The sequence below is a fragment of the Carassius auratus genome, chromosome 44 (genome assembly GCF_003368295.1).
Source record: "Carassius auratus strain Wakin chromosome 44, ASM336829v1, whole genome shotgun sequence".
Classification (NCBI taxonomy): domain Eukaryota; kingdom Metazoa; phylum Chordata; class Actinopteri; order Cypriniformes; family Cyprinidae; genus Carassius; species Carassius auratus.
Window position 1 is genome coordinate 2,628,766 of NC_039286.1, and position 24,892 is coordinate 2,653,657.

The 24,892-nt window shown below is 35.9% G+C and overlaps 1 protein-coding gene across 4 annotated transcripts in view; it reads right to left on the bottom strand.

The window, feature by feature from the left end:
* Positions 1–24,892, bottom strand: part of LOC113062137 (CUB and sushi domain-containing protein 3-like) — a 365,289-nt gene that overhangs the window by 160,818 nt on the left and 179,579 nt on the right. For 2 of the 4 annotated variants that reach the window (XM_026231756.1, XM_026231755.1), the window contains exons 6-9: positions 23,793–23,905; positions 12,698–12,775; positions 5,920–6,007; positions 4,426–4,550 (exon numbers count right to left, since the gene is read on the bottom strand). In XM_026231756.1, the coding sequence (XP_026087541.1) occupies positions 4,426–4,550; positions 5,920–6,007; positions 12,698–12,775; positions 23,793–23,905 (404 nt within the window). The remainder of the gene's footprint in view (positions 1–4,425; positions 4,551–5,919; positions 6,008–12,697; positions 12,776–23,792; positions 23,906–24,892) is intronic. The other 2 variants (XM_026231758.1, XM_026231757.1) reach the window with 1 other exon arrangement.

Below are 24,892 nucleotides of genomic sequence, written 5' to 3' on the forward strand. Positions count from 1 at the left end.
ATAGCAACCTTTCATTTGAAGTTCATGTTTCTAGCATCTGTAAAACCGCATTTTTGCATCTTAAATGCATTTAAATTACAACCTATGCTCTCAATGTCAAATGCAGAAATGTTAATTCATGCATTCATGACCTCAAGGTTAGATTATTGTAATGCTTTATTGGGCACACTTAATAAACAAACTCCTGCTATCAGTTTTTACAAGAACCAGGAAGTATGACCATATTAACCTGGTTCTGTCAGCACTGCACTGGCTTCCTATTATTGAACATTTTAGCAGAACCTGATTTTACCAAGTGAGACATGTTCCTGGGACAAAATATTTGTTGACCCTGGAACAACATTGTGATTAACCAATCAGATTTGAAGAACAAGTTTATAGATTTTGTGAAGTTTACGCTTACAATCACTGTTAGGTGCTTGTACAACAGTGTCATTCATCTATCATTTCCTCTGATTTTAAGGATCACTCATGGTTAAGGTTAGGTTTAGGTGTAGGGATATGGTCAAGACTACATTTTTTTTTTGTAAAATGTTGTTCCAGGGTCAACAAAATATGTTGACCTAGGAACACATCTAACTCAGCAATATCAGGACGTGCGAACATTTTATACATTTTAAAATCTTGCTAAATACTTATAAAGCCCTGAATGGTTTAGCTATTCAGTACTTGAGTGAGCTATAATCACATTATAGACCTTCACATCTGCTGCAATCTCAAAACTCCAGCCATTTGATAATAATATCAAAATCAACTGTGGGTGGCAGATCCTTTTTCTATTTAGCACCCAAACTAAGGTATAATCTACCTTGCATTGTTTGGGAGGCACACACACCCTGTAAATTTAAATCTAGATTAAAGACCCATCTCTTTATACTGGCATACACATAACACACAATTATTTTTCTATAATTCAAATTCATGAAAGGATTGTTAGGATGCATTAATTAGGTCAACCGGAACCGTGAACACGTCCCATAACACCCAATGTACGGTACTTGTTACACTGTAAGAAGAATGTCATGTATTCATCTGTTTCATTCTTATTCTGAGGTCACTAGAGCGCAGTCTCGGGAGTACCCCCCGGCCTGCGAGGGGCGATGGGGGTATGTGACGAGTGGGGGTGGGGTGGGGCTGAGACCCATGGGAACAGAGCGAGGTCGGTGGAGTGATTGGGAAATGAGTGACACCTGCTCCACTCACTGGTCTCATGTCCCACGGAGGAGATAGGAAAGATACAAAAGATGAGCGACAACAGTGAAGGAGGAGAGAGGACCAGGCCTGTGCTTTATTTTGTGTTTGGTTTTTATTTGTGAGCGCCAGTCTGTCGAGGGGCTGTCGTGCTGTTTTGTGTTTATTTTAATATTAAAGCTTGGTATGAATGTCCGCCGGTTCCCCCCTCCTTCTTCCCGAGATTGTGAAGTTTGTACTGCGTTACATGCACTATATAAAAAAGGTGACTTAACTCGAGTAGCAGAAAGAGTCACTTATCCCCACAGTACTATTGGAACACCGCTCAGCCAAACAAATTTAAGGACCAGATAAACACATTTTCTTCCTCTTTTACCATTTTTTCTTACCTCTTTGGTTTAAAAGTACATTACCCTGACTGCCTAGTGTGATTCTACCATTGCCAAACATTTTAATTCGAGAACATTGCTGTTTATCTGAGGGGAAGAAGCTTATCATTCAGCTTTTAGTTCTAAGAATCAAGATAATTGCCCACTGCACCAGATAAAACAACCTCCTTTATGTATCCCTTGTATATCCAGCCACATTCGCTGTTTTACACTTCCTGACATTGAATACGACCTCTGCAGGGAAAAGGGGCCAAGTCAGCACCAAACATAAAGATTAGGAAACTCAAGACATTGGAACAGGCTGAACTAAAAAAAAACAATCGCCACCCAGAATGATCAATTACATCATTAAACCTCAAACACTGTTCCACATCTTAATTTTCCTGCATGCTGCAGCCTTAGAGCCACAAAACTCACACTATACTTATCTAAACAAACACAAAATCACACCTCTGAAACAATACCACCTTTTTTAAGGGTACTCGCCCTCCTACATCTACACTAGTTGCCTTTTCTTATTTCAAAAGACAATAATTACTGCATTTGACTCAATAATGCACAAGTTTTTAAAGAGCCACCTGTCCTTCGTTTTCTAGCTGCTGGTAAATAAATATAAAAATTAAATGCTAACACAAACTGTAAATTGTTTCACCTGTGATTTCCCTAGGTGGCCACTTGGTGTCACACTGTCTAGGTTCTGCTCATAGAGGCCCATAACACCTGCAGCATTCACTTTCATATCAACTGCAAATGCTTGACTAGTGCAGAGCTCTCTGGAAGGTTGAAATCTGCCATCTTTGCTCACAGGCACTCTCTGTTCCAAACAGAAGTTTTTGCGCCAATATCCTGAGTAGTAAATGTCAATGTGACTACTCTGGAACTGAAGAAATGTTATGGCCTGACTGGCTGAAGGCAGCACAAGATTATGCAAGCCCTTTCATTAGTGGCCATCCATAGCTGTGACTCAAAAGAAGACCCATGTCACACATTTTAATAGAGATTGGTAACTGGGAAAAAGTCTACTGTAATCTAATTTAAATCATAGACCATGGACATAGAACATGACGATATGACATCTTAATATCCCTTGTTATTACACCCAGCTTAATATTTTATCTGATCCAGTTAAAAAATCAAGCAAAATAAACTAAAATTTTTATAAAAGCCATTTATAAACCTTGTCATTTAAAATAATTATGATTTTACATGCATAGTAATTCCGTAGCTCAACAAAGCCACTGCACAGGTCAAAACAATGCAGACTAATACATGATTATATTCATAAAAGGAAATTATGTAAATTACATTGCATGGAAATGCATCACTTGTGCTAATAGCAGTGCAGTTTTACAACGTTCCCACCTCTGTGCAACTGGGATTTAAAGCTGGCTAGTCACTTCTGCTGGCTAGCTGAGCATTAAAAGATGTTGCAAGCTGCTAACTAACAGATTGGAGGTTACAATGAGAGCAAGATGCCCTTGTTTTGAATAAACACTAAAACAGAGATGAGAATTAACTTAATTCTATGGCTAATTAAATTCATGACTATTGTGCTTTAAAAGGAAAAAAGAAATACAAGCCCCCTTATAAAAAAATAAAAATAAATAATAAATAAATAAATAAACAGACCATCCAGTGATCCATAAATGCTGATAAAAGTGTCCGTCTCACTCCACTTAAATATGAGCTATATTTAAAGTGTCCTCCTGAATGATGGAGACGGTCCAGTTCCTGTTTGTTTGCCCAGGGCAGCCAACTGACACTTAAAGCCATTAGGGCTGTGAAAAGCTAGAAGTCACTGCTGGCATGCAAATTTTGCTCTGAATTTTACTAGTTGCCATGGCAATATTATCAGATACAGTGGGAAAAAAAAAGTTTATTAGTAAGCTTGTCACAAGACAACGGCAAACACTCCTGAAATTAATTAACATCACCCATCTAACCTACCCCTTCTAGCAATAATTAATCCTACTAAGTATTCAGACCAAATATCTCCTCATGATGACTGACCCACATTCATAATGCCGAGGGCTGACAACCTATATAGAGTCTGTGTAGATTTAATCTTAAAAGGATAGTTCACTCAAAAATGATTTTCTCTACCTCAAACCTGTATGGCTTAGTTTCTTCAGTGCAACTCAAAAGGAAGGAGAGGAATATTCAAGTTGCTCTTTTTCCATACAATTAAAGTGAATGGTGACCACGTTTTGCTGCTTAAACTCTAATATACATAAGTACATATTTAAATATTGCATGCAGAATTTATTTTACTATATTTGATGTCAGCAACACATATGTTTCGTTCTTGTCATGTGACTAAAGTGACACACCATGTCAGAATATACACAAATCAGATTTGAGGGAAAGATTTTTGCAAACAACAACTCTAATTTCAGCTGGTGGGAAAGCAACACTTATCTAAAGTACTTAATATTAGTTTGAACAATTCAAAGGGTAAATACATTACTGTGACATTTTTTTTTCTGAGAGTATATCACGTGCTTTCATAAAAGTTGGAAACAATAACTTTTTTTGTTATTTTTTGAATTCTTTTGAGACAAGCTTTTGTACTAATCTACTTTCATTGCATGGCTAAAAGCAGTGTGAAAATTCTTCAAACCAACTCTTTTTACAGCACATAATTTTGGAGCACAAGGATAAGTAAATATTGATAGAAGCATTTTGGGTGAACTATCCCTTTCAAACTGCAGAACTAGACCACCGATAAAAGCCTTAGAGTCTAACAGAATAACATTAATGTCGAACATTAATCTTATTTACATGTATTGAGTTTAAACAGAAATATACACAGATGTTCAGTGTGGTTTGCAGTTCACGGACTTACCTCTACAAACAGGTCTATGATCAGTCCATGCTGCGAACACCTCTGCCACTCTCTGACACGTGATGCTCTTGGAGCCCTGGAGAACATGGTCTTCATCACAGATGAACTGGGCTGTGGCACCAATACTGTGGGGATCAGGACCCATATGCGTGGACACACACACACACACACACACACACAAACACAAACACACACACACAGGATGACAAACAAATCAGATCGCACACAAATCCATTTAGCATGACTGAATAATCAGGGTGAATGCCATTTTTTATTTGTTGCATATGAAAATGAGGTTTTTAAAAGCAGAGTTCAATGGGTTATAACTTTGTGTACCACTGTAGCAGTCATTCAGGCAAGACGGCACAGAAAAGTACTGTGCATCTTTCCAAAAAATATCAAATTTCAATTTAAATATGCCGTCTACTCTCAGTTCTATGCAAACACACAACGCACATACAGAAGTTTGAGAAAAAAAGTATTGCAGCATGCACAAGAGGGGGATAAATAAATGAAGGGATATCAAAACAGCGTCTTATCCTCCTAGCTAGTGTACAATCAATACTGTGGTGCGTCTTACTTTAAAGTTTGAAGCTTCTTTCATTCCTTCAACACTTCCTTCAATCTGAGGTTCAGACCAACTCAACCAACCCACTCAGCATGTGCCGATGCTTTTAAAAACGCTTTCACATTTTGACAATCATACACTTTCATTTGAGGAAACAGCAAACAGCTCTTTTGCAACATGTTGTGCGATCTTGTGTGTTAAACCCTCTGCTAACAAACATCAAACGCTCCCGTTTAATTTGCTGGGGTTTTCTGTAATTCTAAAGCCATGTTACACAAAAACCCGAAATAACATGAGTGTCACAGTTTGAATCGACTGGCCCTAATTAGCAGTAAAGCCATGCTCATATCATCAGCTTCCCTGTGGAGCCGGTATTAGCAAGACTTGGAAGAGCCTGGCCTGGAGAACATGATTTATATGCTCTGGGAGTGCTAAACAGAGGACACCACAACAAGATATTTAGATGTTACAATATTAATGACAAGTACGTATCAGTGTAGAAGCACTGTATCCATAATACAGGTTTCTTCTCTTCTTGAAAAATGTAATATGTAAGGACTGACTGTTCATTATCCCAGTTATTACACAACTACTCTTCCATTAAATACAAATGTGGGCTTTATACAGTATATTGACTTGTTGAAATTATTTGATCTCATCTGCATATAATCTCAAATCTTCTGCTAAGCAAAATAGTGTGCAATACAATCAGTACGCCAAGAAGACTAGCACTGCAATATTACAGTATTTCATCTGCGTGTATGATGGCGGATATTAGGAAACATCAAAATGCTGCAACTGATCAATAAGAATGTAATTATTAGCACCTAATGCTGGCTTTCTTGGTGGAGAATGTAGGAATTATGGTAACCAGATACCTTCTTGCGAAGCCAATATCGGGACACGCAGTACCTAAGGGTGATTACCTAAAGTCGTTGCCAATGCGCTTGCCGTTTTCAGGTTCCCCCGGGTCTGGACAGGAATTAGAGGCCTGTTTGATTCCTCCTTCGTTTACTGTGAATTCAGAGTTTGCCATTAGACACATACATAGAGATAAACATAGTTTTCCTCATTCAAGCCTCATGCAAACGGCTTCACAGAACTGCTGACAATGTACATAACACTAGGGTCACATACACGTGAACACAGACAAAATCACACGATGCACACATCATCAAATTATCTGATAACTCTACACGTCCGCACAAATGTGTCTTAGTTCAGTTGTCACTATGTAAGAGTGTGATTACATCATTGAAAGTAATTGTTAAATCCCAGATCATATTAACAGCTTTTTATGCTAATTTGAGGGCTCACTTTATTACCAGTAGTGTTAACAGTAGATTGAACACTATGTTAGGAAAAAAATCCTGACTGGAGAAGTGATTCAAGATGTGTGATCTAGTCAACGAAGGCTAAGGCTGAAGGTTAGAGTGGCTGTCATGGGCCATGTGACTAGACTGAAGGTGAGTAATTTTGATAACTGTCCGTCTGGGGCCGAGAGGACCGTGTCACCTCACATTTTCCAGCCAAGTGAAAGTGACTTCAAATGCAGCCATTTATATGCACATATGCACATGTAGATGTGTGATGAAATTAATGCACAATTATAATTTCATTTAACCAAGCAGTTAAAATATGCTGATTAGTGCAAAGAGGGGTCTAAACATAATGCAGAAGTGCTCACTATCATCAGCATGCATACAAGCACAGCACTGTAAAATTAAAATGACCCCCCACTGAATTTACTACTTATGCACCCTGAACTATTAATGAAGCTAAAATGAATCTACATGTACATTGCAAATGCAGAGTTTTACACTTAAACATTTTTTATAGGTTTTTGTTGTTGTTGTACCAATTTTATTAGTTGCACATACTGTATCACTATGTTCTTAAGTGGATGTGTTTGCATTTGTTCAAATGTCCCCAAAATCTTTTGATCCTTAAAATAATCTAATGAGGAACACTGGCTTCCTTTAATTTCTGGTTTACTTATTTAGACTTGTAGACACCTGCCAGATATTTAATTCCTTTAAGTGAGGCTCAAGATGTTCCTGTCTTTCCATAAATGGCTTGTGATTGAATGATGGAAGTGTGGTCAAACACAGGGTGAGGAATTCACTAAGACTCAAGGATGACTGACTACTGATGGTACACTTTATTTCCACAGGCTGTTCTTGTTGTTTTAATGCCAGTTTACAAATTTATGCAAATGTTGGGAAAAAAATATTTAATTTAAATAATTGTGTAGACAAGACAATATTACATTATTCATTATTCATTGTGTGATTCTGAGGAAAATAACAAGAAAAAGATGAGGAAAAAGAAGTACAGGAAGAAAAACTAATAGAATGTTATTGTTCATCTCACCAAGCAATTTGAAAATTAGCCCCATTTGTAGCAGCAATTCACTCTGAAGCTGTTAGAACTTCAACTTAAACATTATGAAACTTCTATGTACTTTTCTGTCAGTCTCCTCAACCTATTTTTCCTCCAAGTATCCATTTTCATGCTTTGTACAGATTCAGTCTGGCTTCTTCATTAACTATTAAAGGTTCTGCAAAGGTGCAATGGGAAAATGGCAAATGTCATACCAATACAAAGGTTGATTTTGTCAAAGCATGGGTGAAACTGTGACTAACATCAAAAGCGACAGATTGTCAAAATGCGATTTTCCTGTATTTTGCAGAGCTTTGAACATTGATATACTCAGCCCACACTGTGACTAGGTTAATTACCATTTTTATTCATGCTATTAATCCATGCTTACTATTTCAAATCAACTCCCACTATCCCTGGCAATTGACATGCAAGTTTATGGACTTTTATAAAGATTTTAGATAGAAGTCTCACAGTGTGGCATTATATATAATTTGATACTATGTTTTATCTAAAGAAAAAAAAAATTGACGTCTTTATTAAGTTTGTGGCAGAATTTATCCAGTGGTGCTTTCAGATTATTTACATTTTCTAATTATTTCTAAAAAACGAATAAAACATGGTGCCTATAATGTCTAATTGCCTGCTCCAAAATTGGTTAACCCAGGAATCAGAAAAGAAAACAGCTTGACTTGTCAGAGTTTAAATTGAATGGAAACCTCCAGGATGTGATGAATGTGGACTCATATTGGTGGTGACAACAGCTAACAAATAACAAACAACAAAACTACACATGAAGAAATTAACATGTTGTGTTTTAGGACAGACCAAAACAGACAGTTTGTGATGAATGTCTGTAATATGTGAGATCGTGTTAATATTATCACTCTACCTATCTCTCTGTCTATCCTTTCATTTCCTCATTCACCAGTCAACTTATCAGTCCAATCATCCATCCAATCATGCCTCTGAAAATGGCCACAAACAAACAAATCAACCCTAAACGCCTGAATGTCAAGAATTTTGTTCTTTTTTTTTTCGCATGTTTGATTCAAAATAAGCCTACATAATGAAACATTCAGGAAAACATCACTGAGTGTGGGAGTAGTGTGAATGTGTTATAAAAAGGCATTGCTACATACTGTACATATCTGCACATGTGCAAGGTGTATAGACATGCGTGGGATTTAATTCAATTTTCTTGCTTGTGAAGCTAACACACACTTTGATACTTTGAGCCCCACAAGTGCACTGGATTTTACTATGAAAACGGACACAAAATTAGATTTTCTTCTAATTCTGAAAAAACAAATTCCATAAAAGCCTTCAGCTTTTTTGTTGAATCCCAGTCAGCTGAGGTGACAATTCATTTTATTAAACATAATAAAGTTTAGTGCCGCTAATGCAAATAAAGAAAATTACAAAAGTGCTGAAAACATTATCATATGAGCATTACATTTTGGTGCCCGTACAAAAATTTACGATATTTATGCTCAACACAAAACCTAACTCTAACCTTAACGCCTCTGATATTTTAAGAAACAAATAAAGATATTATTTGCGTTCAGTGATTTGTTGGATAATATGCATGGCCAACAATATATTTATAGAATTAGTTACCTTACCTCAAATTTGGCACTGCTTTTGGATGTGAATTTGTATCCTGATGATAATAATAATTATAAAAAAGAGCCACTAAAATCTGATTAAAATGCCCAAATACAGGCTCTCAAGTCTTTGTAGAAAGATTACTCTCTCTCTTACCTTGCCTCCCTCATAAAAATGCCTCATGATTTTCTCAATTTTCTTTTATTTTCAGTGTCAATTAGTCATGATTTCTGCAGAATTTGATTGCATTTGTGACTAGTTATGGTCTGATGTAATTCCTCTACCTTCAGTGATGGAATTTGCTGAAACCTCATCATTGTAAAGTAGCTACAACTGAACGTAATGATCTCTCCAGGAACTGAAAAGTGCCAAAAGTTAGCATTTTACAGCTGCAGTGCACTTTTAAAGCTACAGCACACGATTTTGAAAACAGCTTTATTGCAGATAAAAGTGTACTGGTGTACTTGTAAATACAACTCTACAACTGTTGTTAAGAGACATTCTCTAATATTTCATTCATCAAAACACATTCGCTTGAAAACCGAAGCATTTTGTTGAAGAAAATGAAGAGAACTAATATGGACCCAACTGGCTCTGTGAAAAAAAATAAAAACATGTTGAGGTCAGGGGACTGTCTTGGTGTTTAACTTGCTGTTCTCTTCTAATGGACTCTGAGCTAAAGCATCATGTTGCTGTTTTCACCATCCATCAGCCTGGGAGAATTTAGGCCTTTCTGCTAAAAGTTGAGGGTTATTTTAGTGCGCTTCTTTAGAATCATCCCTCTGCTATGTTTAGAAAAGTTGCCTTTTTTTTCCACTTCTCCTCACATTCAAGGCCAGTGGAGTATGAAACCCGCAGGGCCTTTAGAGCTCAATCAACAGCCAGAGAAGCAGAACTCTCTGTGAGACCTGTTATTCTCATTCCCTCAAACTTACCCTCTGTCTCTCTTTCTCTGCATCCCTCTAATTCACACAGACAAACACATACCCACCCACACGCACTTGATGAAACACTCTCGACACTGTATCTCACACTTTCAAGCACAAAAACATTCATAAATTAAAAACACACACATCCCTAGCTAAACTGTCTTTACTCTGTGATAGGAACTGACTGGTAAATAAAAAAATGACACTGTCAGAATCACATCCTTTGCCTTGCGCAGGATAAAGCATATTCTATATAAATACTTATGAGCATATCGCATAGACATTTCTATTGTTAATTTATTCACATGTGGCCAATGCACAAACAAATCACAAATAAAACATAGCTTTATATAAATACTCAATGCTTCATGCCCTTTCTTGGACCTTGCCAACATGCATCAGGAAAAATGGGGCGTTCAGGTGAACAGGGTGAGCAAGCGAACAATCTATTAAACATGCATTCACATGCACTCACTTCTGCTGCATGATCAATGTAGACATGTGCATCCGTGATGTCATGCCAAATTATTGACAAAATGTGTTTCCATATAGCCAATAAAGTAATATACAAGCTGGTTTGACTGTAAAACAGATATACCTAGTGCAAATTAGCAAAATGTTGAGCTGTTTATAGATCTGAAAGGTAAATTTACTCAAAGAATGTGACAAATAGTACTCTGTATGAAGTTAAAAAATACTATAAATAAAAACATCAACCTTAATAATACTTTTTATGCATAAATAAATAGATGAAATAGTATTAAAGGGCAGATTTTAAATAGCCAATATGTTGTTTAATACTGTTGCTTTGTGTAGTTTTATTTAAAATGATAATTATTAGGTCAGGACACTAGACAGTGGACAGGCACACATTTTGAGCAACCAAATTCTTGATATCACAGATAAAAAATAAAATAAAAAATGCATTCTGCATTTGAACACTTATGTGTTTACATAATCACAGTAACTTGAAATATCGCTACGTAACAACAGAGAAAGCATAAAAGGTCAACGATTGCTCAGTCGACTGTAAACATTTAATCTTAATTCTATTAACTGCATGATGTCATGGAACACCAGCATTTCTGAACACATTTTGTTCCTAACAGGAAATTCTTTAGGCTTCAGGCTCATTTGCTTTTCTAACACTATAGATTCTGAATGCAACAAGGTAAGTTGTATTAACAATGAAACAAGATGGGCTCTTTTTCAGAAGCACATATTTAAAACATATTCCAAAAGCATTAGAGGGGAGTCACTAGCTGTTTTGTTTGGCTTCTCTTGTCTCCACTTGACATGTAAGCAGTACAACTAAAATACACAGTTCAATTTAAGGTCATGTTAATCGGGATCTATAAACAACACAGTGCCAGAAGCACTTTCAACCATTACACCCATCTCTATAAAGTCTAACAAAACACCTGACGGTGTTTCTGACAATATGCTATAAATATAGAGTATGTGTATCTTTAGTATAACAATACCATAGCAATACATTTAAAGCTAAACTATACAGAAAGCAATTTTACACATTTAAGAATATTATTTGCTTGTCTTTTGGAAAGTGCTAAAAGTGCTAAAAAGCCACACCACTTCAAATTCCCTCAACAGCAATAAAAGTAAAAGGCTAATTTCACACACATAATGGAAAAGGACTGAAATTATGGAAGGGTTGCTTACAGTGCATCATTCACAACAATATGCAAGTTACAAGAAAAATAATGGTATAGTGGATATTTCCCGTGTTTGACAGCTGCAATCTAGCTTGATAACTTTCACAATGGGTGCTAGATCAGAACCGCATGGTGCAAACATTGCTCACTGTGTTGTGTTGTTGACGGACGGAGAGACTGCTGGTTTGGAAATGGCAAGGGAGATTGGTCATGCAAGCAATATCAGCAGATAACGATCCCCAAATAAAGCAATAAAAAATGAACCTAAATCGAAAAAACATGGCTCACTCTGACAACACAAATACATTCAAAGGAAAATAAGAAGAGCACAAGCAAACCAAATAATAAAAGAGTCAATTAAAACAAACATGACGCTGTTGAAGATCATTGCAGGTTTTTAAATATTTGGTCAATGAGAGACATGCTGTTGTAGTTTATCTCAAGCTGAAGTAACTGTTTCTGCATATCTACAGCTAATTTGCAATGCTGGACTGTCTTTCAGCGGAAAAAAGTGCATTCTATCTAGAACAAACGTTCCTTCAAAATTTTACCGTGTAAATTGATATGTTCATAATACATTTAAGGGCAGGGGGTTTAAACATTTTTTGTGAACTATGCTTGCAAATGTCTGATGTCTGCTACGTAACTCATAAGGTTATAGATTTTCTATACAGAAAAAAATCCATCATTTAGAAAACAACCTCTTAGACAAAAGGCCATAGAAACTAATCTTTGTTTTCGAAAGTAAAATGAAGAGAAGCTAGCCGGATGTTGATATAAAAATGATAGGAATTTACGATGCATAGAAAGGAGCACAGATTCCACAAGCCACAAGGTCACTCCCTCATTATGGTGTACAAATCACAATTTTACGGTAAACTGCCGTTCATGCTTTTGAGGAAATAGCTCTCAGTGGGGGGTTAAATTAAATCGCCTGGAAACTTCTGCTTGTGAGATATTTGTGGGAACTGTAATTCATCCGTGATTTCGTAGATAAATGCTTATCAGCGCAAGTTGATTTTGCAATGATCTTACAGTCAATGTTTGCTGTAATTGACTCCAAACGAGTAACACAGATTTACCATAAAATAGTAACAAAGGGGTAGACTCACAGATAGAAAACTTGTTGCTGTTGTCTTTGCCAGGGAATAATTTTACTCCTCTAGATTTGAAATCTACAGACCTTTTCACTAGTTAAAGGGGAAAAATTGAAACAAAAAAACAAAATCATGAAATCAGGTAAAATAGGTTTTAAATAAACTTGTAAGCACTGAAAAATAAACCATCATCAAGCGCATGAGAGAAAAGAGCAGAAAGGTATAGCAGTGTGAACAATTTCCAAAGTGCTCTGCAAACAGAAAATATGGGCATGTGTTGAATAAAAGGCAAGGTCATAAAATGAAAAAGTGAGAGAAAAAAATTTATAAAGGAGTGGAGGGACGGGACTTCTGTTCAGTTGTCAACCTTGACAGGGGGAAGATTTCAGCATGATCTGCATGTCTACACCACTTGATGTGAAGCAGACTTTGTTTAATGCCTGTGTGAAGTATTTTGGGCCACAGACGTCTACCAAGGTATCCCTATGGGAGGAAAGTGGCTGTTTGACATGCATGCAGACAAATGGCACAGTCCTTAGGGCTAATCCAGAAAAGCGTGTAGCCCAGCATGTCAAAGGTCAAACAGAAGTCTCGTTGGGAATATAAAAGCTCATAATGATGATGATGATGATGATGATGATGATGATGAAGACAATAACTTGTCCATTCTGAATATTTTAAAACATTGTGGAAAATGCTTGACTTGCATAAATGCTTCTTTTTCCCTTTATAAATAGTGCATGTCATTAGCCTAATAAATGCGTAATGAATGCAAAGCAACAAACAATTCCTGGTCATCACATTAGTTATGGGAAGACCGACCTGAAAATGAACCCTGGCTTTGCCATCAGATGGAGTGATGTGACAGTCACTAGAACTCAGTAACAGCCAGGTTAAACAGATGAACATTAAAGATTCTAGAATTTGTTTTGTATGAACGAATGTATGAAATTAGTGTGATTTTTCTGTCAGTTAATTAGTCTTCAAACAGTTTAATATGTAATAATTTGAACACATTGAGCTGTAAGCAAACAATAGCTTTAATTTATTATTTTATTTTATTTTATTTTTTAAACCACATCTTTGATATTATTGGCAATGGGATTTTGTACATTTTCATAGAAAACAACTGTTTTCCCCCATAATAAAGATGTCAATGTTTGTCTCTCAACTGAAATGGATGACACAGGGAAAGGAGAACATTTCTAAACTTTGTAAATCCATAATCTAGTTGGGTTAATCTGAGATGTAGTATTACTGTACAGAGCCATGCAAATGCATACTCAACAATGGCTCTACGTCCTATGGAGATACAATACATTCCTCTTTAGAAGGAATAAATATTCCTTCTTAAAGAGGGGCCTAAATTTGGCAGTTCAGGCAACTTATGAATATGAATGAAACACAGTGTTTGCCCACCCTTACATAACATTTTACCAAACAAAGTTCCAACATTCGTAACTTGAAATTCTTCAAAAGTCTTTTATGGGTCCATATGCTTCCCAAATACAACGAAAGCTAGCAAAGGTAAAAGCACTGATTTTTATCAAAAATCTAAACACACATGATACATCATCTAAGTCCAATGCCAATAAAATCTTTCAAAACAACAACAAATAAATAAATAAATAAATAAATAAATAAATAAATAAATAAATAAATAAATAAATAAACAGACTGACTGATTATTGACTGAAAACCTCACAGATAGTTATGATACAACTGATCCTGATCAATTAACATGCTCTGAGTTTAAAATGGCTAATCCTGCTTCCTGAGATGTATCATTATTTAAAAGTATACTTACAAAAAACATTAAAGAAATTATCTAAGTACAATACAAAAAACAAACAAACACACACACAGTCAGCCAAATCACAGTTGCAGCATAGCATTTACAACACAAGTACAAGTAAACCAACATTCCAAAAGGTTGAAAATCCCTAATGCAAAGCTTTTATTTTATTTTATTTTTTTTTAAGACTTGCTTAAGTGATTCTGTAAAAACATGTTTATTATTTGAGCTATATAGTTACCAAAACCACCAGTTTAGAGGTGCTAATAAGGTGGATGAGAGCGAGTTTTTCTGAGGAAATCAACATTATGCCAGATTTTTAAATATACAGACCCAGAGCATTACTTTAAAGTCACCCTTTCATATTTCCTGAAGTTGACGTGTTTAAACAGTTTTTATATATGCCCCCCTCCTCCCCTTTTATCAAACCAAATGCACATATATCTGGAGGAAGCTGTTTAAGAATGATAGGTGATTATAACACACCTACAATATTCAGCTGAAAATGGAGTCATTCTATCAACTCCTAATGGAACCTCACTTTCATTTCTGAGCACCCATTATCCACCCACTGGTTCAGCCCATCACCATAAATAAATAAAAACCAATGAAAAACTGATTTAGAAAAGCCTTCAACATGAACCTATTTAGTATTCATTTGAATATACTATTGACATAGACACACCTAGATCTATTGTTGCTTTCGTCAAAGAAAATTATGACTAAGGTCGTCAACGAACCTTTATCAATTGACAAAAACAAGACACGACATAAATACGGTTATGTGACGATGACTATAATTTAATGTATAATGCAATATTGTTGACGACGATTATAAAAACGAGACTAAATGTGGTTTACAAAATAAAAAACTATGTTAAAATGTTGTTGTTAAATAACGTTATTTTGTCTTATTTAGTCGCGTTATTATTATTAATATTTTACAGTATTTATTTTTCCTATGTCTCTCTTCAAGGGCTGTAACTGGTCGCACTGTGCAGACACAACCGACATCACTTCCTCAAGCCCCACTCATGGCATTATTTACAAAACGACAACAAAGTAAATTTGGGTTTCGTCTATACAGCTAAGTACTTATACTATATTGACTGGGTTAAATAGCATTGCATTACTAAAAAGAGACTAAAATAAATTTTTCATTGACTAAAACTAGACTAAATGTCATCAGTTTTCATCGACTAAAACCAGACAAAAATAGTCATGGATAATTCTGACTAAAATAAGACTAAAATGCTCAGACTTTTAGATCACTGAAACTTGACTTGACTAAAAAGAGTATGAATGTGACTAAAACTAATAAAAACTAAAATGACAGCTTCACACAAAGACTAGACTAAAACTCAAATTAAAACAGGCGGCCAAAAAACAACACTTCTTAGATATATAATATCTAAAGTTTAGAAACTATTCTGTAGAAATTTGCACTGGCACCTGTTTCTACAGCACTTAAAAGGTTTTTTTGCTGAATAAATCATTTGACAGGCCTGCAAACGAAATGCTCTGCAAGTGACACATTAAAACTGTAACACATTAAAACTGAGGAAAGGACTGTTGACTTTAGTCAATGACAAGACATTAAACAACTTTTAAAGGTACATTAAAGCTCAGTGAAATTACACATAACGCTAATTACCATAACAGTTCTTTTTTCTACCATAAGGAAACTAATTTAACTTGAAACTACAGTTACGATCACGAAGCTGTGGTACATCATCCCATTAAGACTGCCAGGATGTTCTATCATTATAAACTTGAGTGGAAACACCACATCAGAATGATGGTGATGGAGACATATCTGTTTTGAAAACGAAAGCCATTTTTCACTGGCTATTATCCCAGATGATGTTTCAGCATGTCTTTCATTCACTTACGTCACTTTAACATCTCAAGTAATTTGCTTATCGCTCCCCGAGTATCGCAAATGGAGAAAAGATTTTGTATGCCATCAATAAAACTAAGATCAGACTATAAACAGTAAACACACCAGGCAACACATTAAAACAAACTCATTCATTACAATTCCCAACCAATAGAATGGATGCAACATCAGCAATCTGTGTTGGCAAATGCACATATGTATGCTAAATACAGTATATTCTAATACACTGCAAAATAAGCTGTTCTGCATCCCTTCCACCCCAAATATGCATCTATTTAGGCAATAAAGACCAAGCTTTCCGCAATTACCGTCTATTACCTGTCAAACCAAACTTTCCTCAAATTCTTTATTACACCGAACTGACATTTTACATTTACAATTAGTCATTTAAAAGTCCACAAGTGTGACAAAGGCATTTCAACACCTATTCAGGCTAAGAGCGCTTCTCAAACTCTAATTAATTTAAAAATCAAGCAGCTGTCAGCATCTAACCAAGGTCAACATATTCATGGTTCTTTGGAAATGACCGCTCCAATGAGCTGCACGGGATGTGATGGGAACAAATCAAATCTTCAAATCCCCATTAAAAGGAACTCAAATACTTGTGATGTGTTCGAAGGTCTGCTGTCACAAACATTTGTTTTCTTGTTGACGTACTTGCGGTGAAGGTACATTAGGTGCAGACTTGCACATTCACCTGTTTGTTTCTATTAAAGTTAAGCAAAGATTTCAAAACCCAATTAACAAGCTACAGTACTTTCAAACTGCTTTGCCTTTCATTTTATATGTACATTGGCTCTTCCAGGTATCTTTGATGCCACCGCATATCTCTTCTGAGTCCCTTGGCAACCTATCCCCATGTCCATTTAGTCAAGGATAGATTACAGTAATTGTTTTCCGCCCTGGATGTCAGATTATTAGCTGGACCAAAGTTGAGCATGGATCCTGTGCACCATTTGTTATCGGATAGGAAACAATGATACTATCATATTTCCCTGCCCATAAAACTGACCTTAACCTTCTTACTGTCAGAAGGAGGGCATCATTTCATAATATTCTTACAGTTAAATGCAAAATACAGTTCGTTGACCCACTTGATTGTGCTTTTCATTAAACAACTGTTTGTAACATAAACGTTAGGATAAATGATTAACAAAGCAGAAGTATAATAATATTTGTGGAATATTGATGCTTTCTGGCCATTACTTTATCTTTTTATCTATTCTAAAAATCAGCTATGGCCTGCGAATGAACTTACTGAACCCTACAAGCACAAAACTCAATCACAATAAAATTTATATTTCAGTTCTTGTGTTAACAGTTACTAAACTTGTTTGAGTAAGCGAGAGGAAAACGGTAAATGGCCTACGAGGTGAGATAAATATATTGCTTATGTTCTTAGATTGAGCAGTTTAATGAGCCATTGTTGCTCAGGGGTAACTTTGGTGGTTATTTCTGCTTTTGTGAATAATCTATACAAAAAAAAAAAAAAAAAAAAAAAAAAAACTTCCTGTGCCCTTAGGTTGCTTATATACAAGTAAACATTTATAACCACAGCTGACCAGTAAAGAAAATACTAGCTTGTGCTTTTGTTGATCCATTGCCACTTTTTTTAAATTCTGTTCTAAAATTTTTGTTCTCTGTATTTTTCAGTGCAGAAGTAAACTATTTCCTGTGAATATTCATGATGTTTAGTTATAGGTAAACAAATAAAATAATAACCAAGTGAAGTAAACAGTGAAACAACTTTGTGCAAGAAACTATTTATAATTATGACAATAAATTAAAATAATACAAGAAATGCTTATTCGCATCATCAAGCTAAATTGTTTCTAATCATTTTATCAACAAAAGTCAATGCAATGGTTTATCTTCCAAATCTTTTGATTCTTCTTTATTTTTTATGCAATTTTGCTTCATTAGTTTTTATTTTAGATATCTGTGCATATATTTAAGAATGCATTTTTTTTATGCTAAAATGCTAATCACAAATTAAAATGATTTTTCCAGTGCTGACTACAAAGTCATATTTAGAATGTTTGAGGAATATCAACATAGTGCTGTTTTGCTTGCCCTGTACAGATGGTGATGGGCAGTTTGGCACTGAAATATTCAGTATGAGGTTCTGGGATTCCAAAATTGAGACAATGGTGTGTGTTTCTACCACATGTCAACTTGTTTTTGCCTAAAGCCCAGGCACAGATCCAAAAGACACTGAAGTGAGAGTTTGTGTCTGAAATGTATTATTTTAGACCTAGCGTTACTCAGTCAATACACTATGAAATACTGATAATGTGATATTCTTTATTTTATTATACTGTTATGTCGATATTTCAACAACTTTGGCCTCCATATCAGATTAATTTCACATTTTCAACTCTCCAATTCAAGAGGCTACATTGCTAAGAAGACCATTACATAATGTTCCACTTGTCTGACACAAGTGCCCAACTTAAGCACATCAGGCAGTATTGTGGAGCATTGTCTTCATTACAGACTGTTCCCTGGAGTTTCTGTGACACTAATGGCATTAAGGAAATTCCTATGAGGAATTGTGCTTGACATAGACCTCACAGAGTGCAGCCAAATGATTACTCCCTCGGGCCAACTGTGTGAATCTAGTATGAACATGCATCCACAATCTTGCGACCAGTTGAAATGGATGGTGGCAGGAGTGACCATCAAAGGAGGACTTTATTAAATGTGGCATACACTCCAGGGAAGGCATGAGAGAGGACCTGTGGCCAAATACGGATTTTAAATTCTATTGCTAACTGACCTACACTTAAAAGTGAGCAAGAAGTGTTGCAAAGTGCTTGCTGTGTCATCAAAAGATTAAGTTTGGTAGAAGAACTTATAGGCGTTATAAAAGTTGGCTCCCTTAGCCTTTCGCCAACATCTTTGCCCTAGTTTACATGACTTATTTTAGATTATTCTTCATTATCATGCTCACCTCTAAATGACTTAGACTTAAAGGAGAAGTTTGCTTTGCAAATTTGACACCACTACCATCTGTACATGCAAACTACTGTGTTTTTATATAGTTGCTTTGGGGTTTGAATTATACTCTTAACACAATAAGGCATTTCATTCTTGCAAGATGCACTCACGTTCTTGGTGCACACAGAAACAAGCTGCTGCTCCCTTCATAAAGGCAAAAAAAGAAGACAAAAATACCTTAAGAGAACCTAGATGACAATACACTTTTCATTATAACCATTCTCTTAAAGGCTAATTCACTGGCAGACATTAACCAGTACATTCTCGGACATTCCAGACATGACAAATGCCAAGATGTTCATTCACCAAAAACAAGCGCAACCAATGCCAACAGAGGCAGATGGGCTAATACATCGATCTGCCAAAACCTGACGGATGTGTCTGTTGCCGTAGGTTGGTGTCTGTCGGCCTTAAGAAATTTCTTTCACTTTTTTCATGTTTTCATTACACTTTTTTCATGTTTTATTTATTTAAACAATCTAAGTGAATATATTACATGATATGCCAGCTAAATAAATGTATTGCCATAAACTGCACATATCAATATTTGATCAAATATTATTTAAAACATCTGAAATCCCCCGAATGAAGAGAATTACATGGACATGAATAGACAAGGACTGTGGCTTTAGAACAAAATTCTAAAATCAAAGAACTGGCTCCCTTTCAATCCATAAGTGTAAATTTGAATTAAAACGGCCACAACCCCGCAGGAAAGTTAAATAAAACTTAAAACAGAATGAAAGGAAAAGTACATTTTCTTAATTGTACTTCAAAGATATTCAACACATTCTGAGAAATTGAGTTTTCCGTCCTGGTCCACAAAAGTTAATTTATTAAATACGATGAAATGTAGAAATTACATTTATTATTGGTGGCATTTTATTAAAAAATATTGCATGTTATAGACATTTCATTTCTATCTATCTATTGTTGTAGGGACCTGTTTTAAGGCCATTAAACCTCCAAACTTGAAGGCTTTTTAAAACACATTTGTACAGACATGGTGTCACGATCATTAGATGGAGTGCCCATGAACTTCAGTAGAAGACCATTCCACCCATCAACCACCAGATGTCAATTGGACACTAGCACCTCTCATACTGTTGCACCACACCCGAACTACATTACCCATGAGTCACTGCATCACAAACACCCTGTCACACCTGCACCTCATTCATCAGCCAATTTCCTTGCCACACCTGCACCTCATTTACACACACATAAAAGCAGCACACTTACTGCGAAGTCTTGTTTAGCCTGTCTAACATTTCCGAGGGTTTCTCCCTGTGTTTGTCATTCCCGTGTTTGATCTTTGGACTTATTACTCTGATTCTCTGCTGCCTGCCCCAATCTCTGCTTGTTTCTGGTTTTGACTCTGGTTATCCCTGACACACCTGACACCATTCCTGATTTCTGCCTGTTTGACCATTCTTTAATAAAGCGCTGCATTTGGATCCGAACGTCTCTGGCTCATCATTACACATGGTGTTTTATCCAGATTTTATGTACAATAATAAAGTATGTGCTGTCCTAAAAAAGGCTCACCATAGTTACAACCCCCCGCCCCCAGCTCTGATAACAAAGGAAGTACCTCTACCTGCTAGTCATTAACATACAAAAGGCCTTCACACCTCACAGCAATTACTCCTCACTACTAGCTCTGAGGATTCCTATGAACTTTCACAGATTCCAGTATACATCCACATACAGGTCATATTTCAGGAATTTTAGGTTTGTATGTTACCTTTCCAAGCACTCTGCCTCACACATTTGGCAAACCTAAAGTTTAGCTGGGATTTCCAATTCCATGTTTGTCTGGAAGCAGCTCTTTTCATGCAGTGACTGTAGATAGTTTTTTGTTTTTGTTTTGTTTTGTGGATTAACAAATCTGGGCTTCTAAAATTTTTATATATATATTTTTTTTTTTAGAGTTTCTGTTAGTTAAAAATTTTTGAAGATACTATAGACCTCCCACACACTCAGTTTCGCCAAGTTACTGTACTCTGACTCATTATTTCTAATATAATTATTACATCAGTTCAGCTTCTGGTGCCATATTGAGAATTTGATTACATTTTATGAATGAAAGACCTTTACTAGCCAGCTTTACTAGCATGCCTTCCAGCTAGCACCACCAAGCCTTTACGGGTGATCCAGAAAACAGCAGCATGTCTGGACTTCAATCAGCCGAAGAAGAGCCATGTCATACACTTTCCACTCGCTGCTTGTTGCCGCTAGCATCAAATTCTCAAGACATAAAGAATTTCAGCATAAAGAATTTACATTCCCTTTTTTCCCTGTGGCGAATGAATAAAAAAAAATTCTGGTGGAACCATCACAATGCAGCACAAGGTCACTTTCAAACACTTCACACTCACTATCACTGCCAACCTTTATTAGAGCAATCAATTCCAATCGTCAGAAATCATCTGAAGACACCTTTCCTGGAGCATGTGACTAATGAATGACCAAAAATAAATCCAATAAAATATGGGAGAACTTAAATATAAAACACAAAACAAATATTTTTCAAAAAATACAAGTAAAACAGAATGTAATTGTTCCTCATTTACACCTCGTTTAAACAACTTTTCTCTTAAAATAGAAGTTCACTTCCAGAATAAAACATTCGTGATAATTTACTTTACCCCCATGTCATCCAAGATGTTTGTGTCTTTCTTTTTTCAGCTGCAAAGAAATTAAGCTTTTCGAGGAAAACATTCCAGGATTTACTTCATGCTGCTGGACTCTGAGTTCCTCAGATGGAGATCCGGGTTGTCTGTGTATACTGAAGCCAAACAGCCCCTGCCAATAACAGCTTTATTTTCTGCAGATGAGCATTTCCATCAACTGGCATCTTGAACCAGCAACAGCTGGTTAATGTGTATAAGAGTGGAGCGGGCTGAAATGGAATGGCCTTCCATTTTGATGGCATCTCTTTCAGATGAATCAGTGTGCTAAATTGGATTTTGCTGGGCTGTGTCCTGAAGCGCAGTGCAGATGTTGCTTTTTGAACACGATCACTTGTGCTGGAGATGCAGTGAGTACCTGCTATTTCACAGTCAAAACTCATGCCAGCTCAATTCAATGCAGCAAGCTTCTAATCAGCACTCTTGGATCTTACACAAATTAAACAAGTCCAATCCTATAGCCCAAGTTCTGCTCACATTTTCAATTATCCAAGATGATTGCATGGCTAGTTAAAGGAAAGGACATAGAGACAGACTGATCTGACAAAAGTCTCTAAAGTTACACAAAGCCCTTCTATGGAAGTACGTTTTCAGCAAGGGATAAAAATGTAAATGAGGTAATTGCCAAAGATAAAAATTCAGAATTCTGGCTTTTCCTCACTATTCCAAGTTTAAATCTCGCAATTATTTGTCTGCCAAAGATAAAAAAAAAATCAACAATAATTGCAAATTTATATCCCACAATTCTGACTTTTCTTTTAAAAATGATGAGTTTATATATTGCAATTCTGAAAAAGGTGAGAAATTGTGAAATAATTTTTAATTATCTTTTTTTATCCCTATGGCAGAAACTAGTTTTCATACAAAAATCACATGCAAATGAGGTTTGATTTTACTTGAGGCTCAGAAAAGAATCCAAAAGACCCAGTAAAGACATACTATATGAATTTCCATATATACAATCATTATACAACACTTCAATAAGATAATAGCACAGATATGTAAGGGTTGGCAAACAATTTCATATTTCACTCCAGACCTCTACAGAACAGCTTCCAGTGAATGGCTGTATAGATACTGGAATTGGGTTTATGGTAAATGTGTGTAAGTAGTTCAAAAACACAGTATGCAGCCAAGCACATGAGAAAATGATGGCTATGGATGACCTGTTAAAGAATAAAACTTAAAAGTGGCTTGCTTTTCGTCACTCTTTCTTTCAACTCCCCACCATTTTATTTCAATTGAGCATCCTTTTTTTTTATGAGAGAAGCAAAAAGATAGCTACTTCCAAAAAAGACAAAACATGATTTGTTGTTGAAATATGAGTTAGTTTGGAGAAACAGCACAAAACAAATCGAACCAAAAAAGGAAAGAGGCATTCAAGCATTGGCAGCAAAAACAACACTTTTCTCACTCTGAATGTTGAAAATTATTGCAAAAAGAGCCATGTGAGCTGAAGTCAATGACAATCAACACAGTTTTAAATGATATTTCTCATGCTTGCATTAACTGGATATCTGGAACAAACTGATAATTGATATATATAAAAAAAATTGTTTAACTTGAAAAGTTTTTGCAACAGAAATACTCAAATCAAAGATAATTAATCATGTAATTAATTATCTATAGAGGACAATTAAATCGACTTTCACTTACAGTGTTCACAAGAGCAATACTAGCAAAGGAAACCATGCATTTGCAATGACAAAGCGAGTGGTTTACCTTGATAATGGGTGCTGAAGCCTTTGTATCGATGGTTGTTGTCAGTAACAAAGTGTAACCTCAGCCAGTTCTTGTTGCTAACAATAGGAGATGGGACATTCATTCCGGATAGCCTGTAAAACATGAAGGAAAACTCTTTACATTGGTTACGGATAGTCATCCATTAACAGCGACTAGAACAAAACATTTATAATAAAATGGCATCTGTCTAGATGGGCTGTAAAACTCACGTTTTGTAGAAAAACAATGATAGATAGCACTGTCAAAACGAGTTTAAATGATCACTCTGTTTAGGCCATGAAAATAGATGTTTGGATAGCCAATATTTTATCTTCTGAAATATAAAACTTTCTGAGAGCTCATAATATACTACCAAGGTCACTGATCTAATATACAGTACCGACATTTTGAAGCATGGCACTTGGGACATTTAACAGAGTGCAATCACCTTAACACTTAGTCCACACCTTAGTCAGGTCAGATATGACCAGAAGGTTCCCTGGACATTTTTGAGGGGCGGTGCACACAAACGGAACATTTTGACAAGTAAAAAATATTATTGTGTGTGTGTGTGTGTGTGCGCGTGCCGTGGCCTGAATCAGCTTGGTGCTGCAACAGTGGACAGAGGTCATTGTAACCCCAACTCTCCACCCATCAAAATGCTCTATCTTCATCCTACATCTGTCTCACTTTATTGATGACTAACTGGAGATGTCATTAAAGGACATGGCCACATGAATCACACTTTAATGGCCTTCACAGGCTGGAGCAGAGCCATATCATTACTGTTATCTTTCTGTCTCTCTCTTTCACTCCCACACACACTAGTCCTATTTACTACTTTATTCCATATTTGAAATTGTCAGACCTATTGTTGAATAAATATATGAAAGCATAAAAATAAAGATAATGAGAAGATCACCAGTAAGCATCTTGCTTGATACACATTTCACCACATACTAATATCTGAAAATGAATATTTCCAATTAAATCATATATTTGGAATACTATCTCATTATTACAACAGTTGATCGCAGCATCATTTTTTTTTCACTTACTATGTTCCAAAATATGTGCAAGATGTTTTTTTGTTTTTCTCA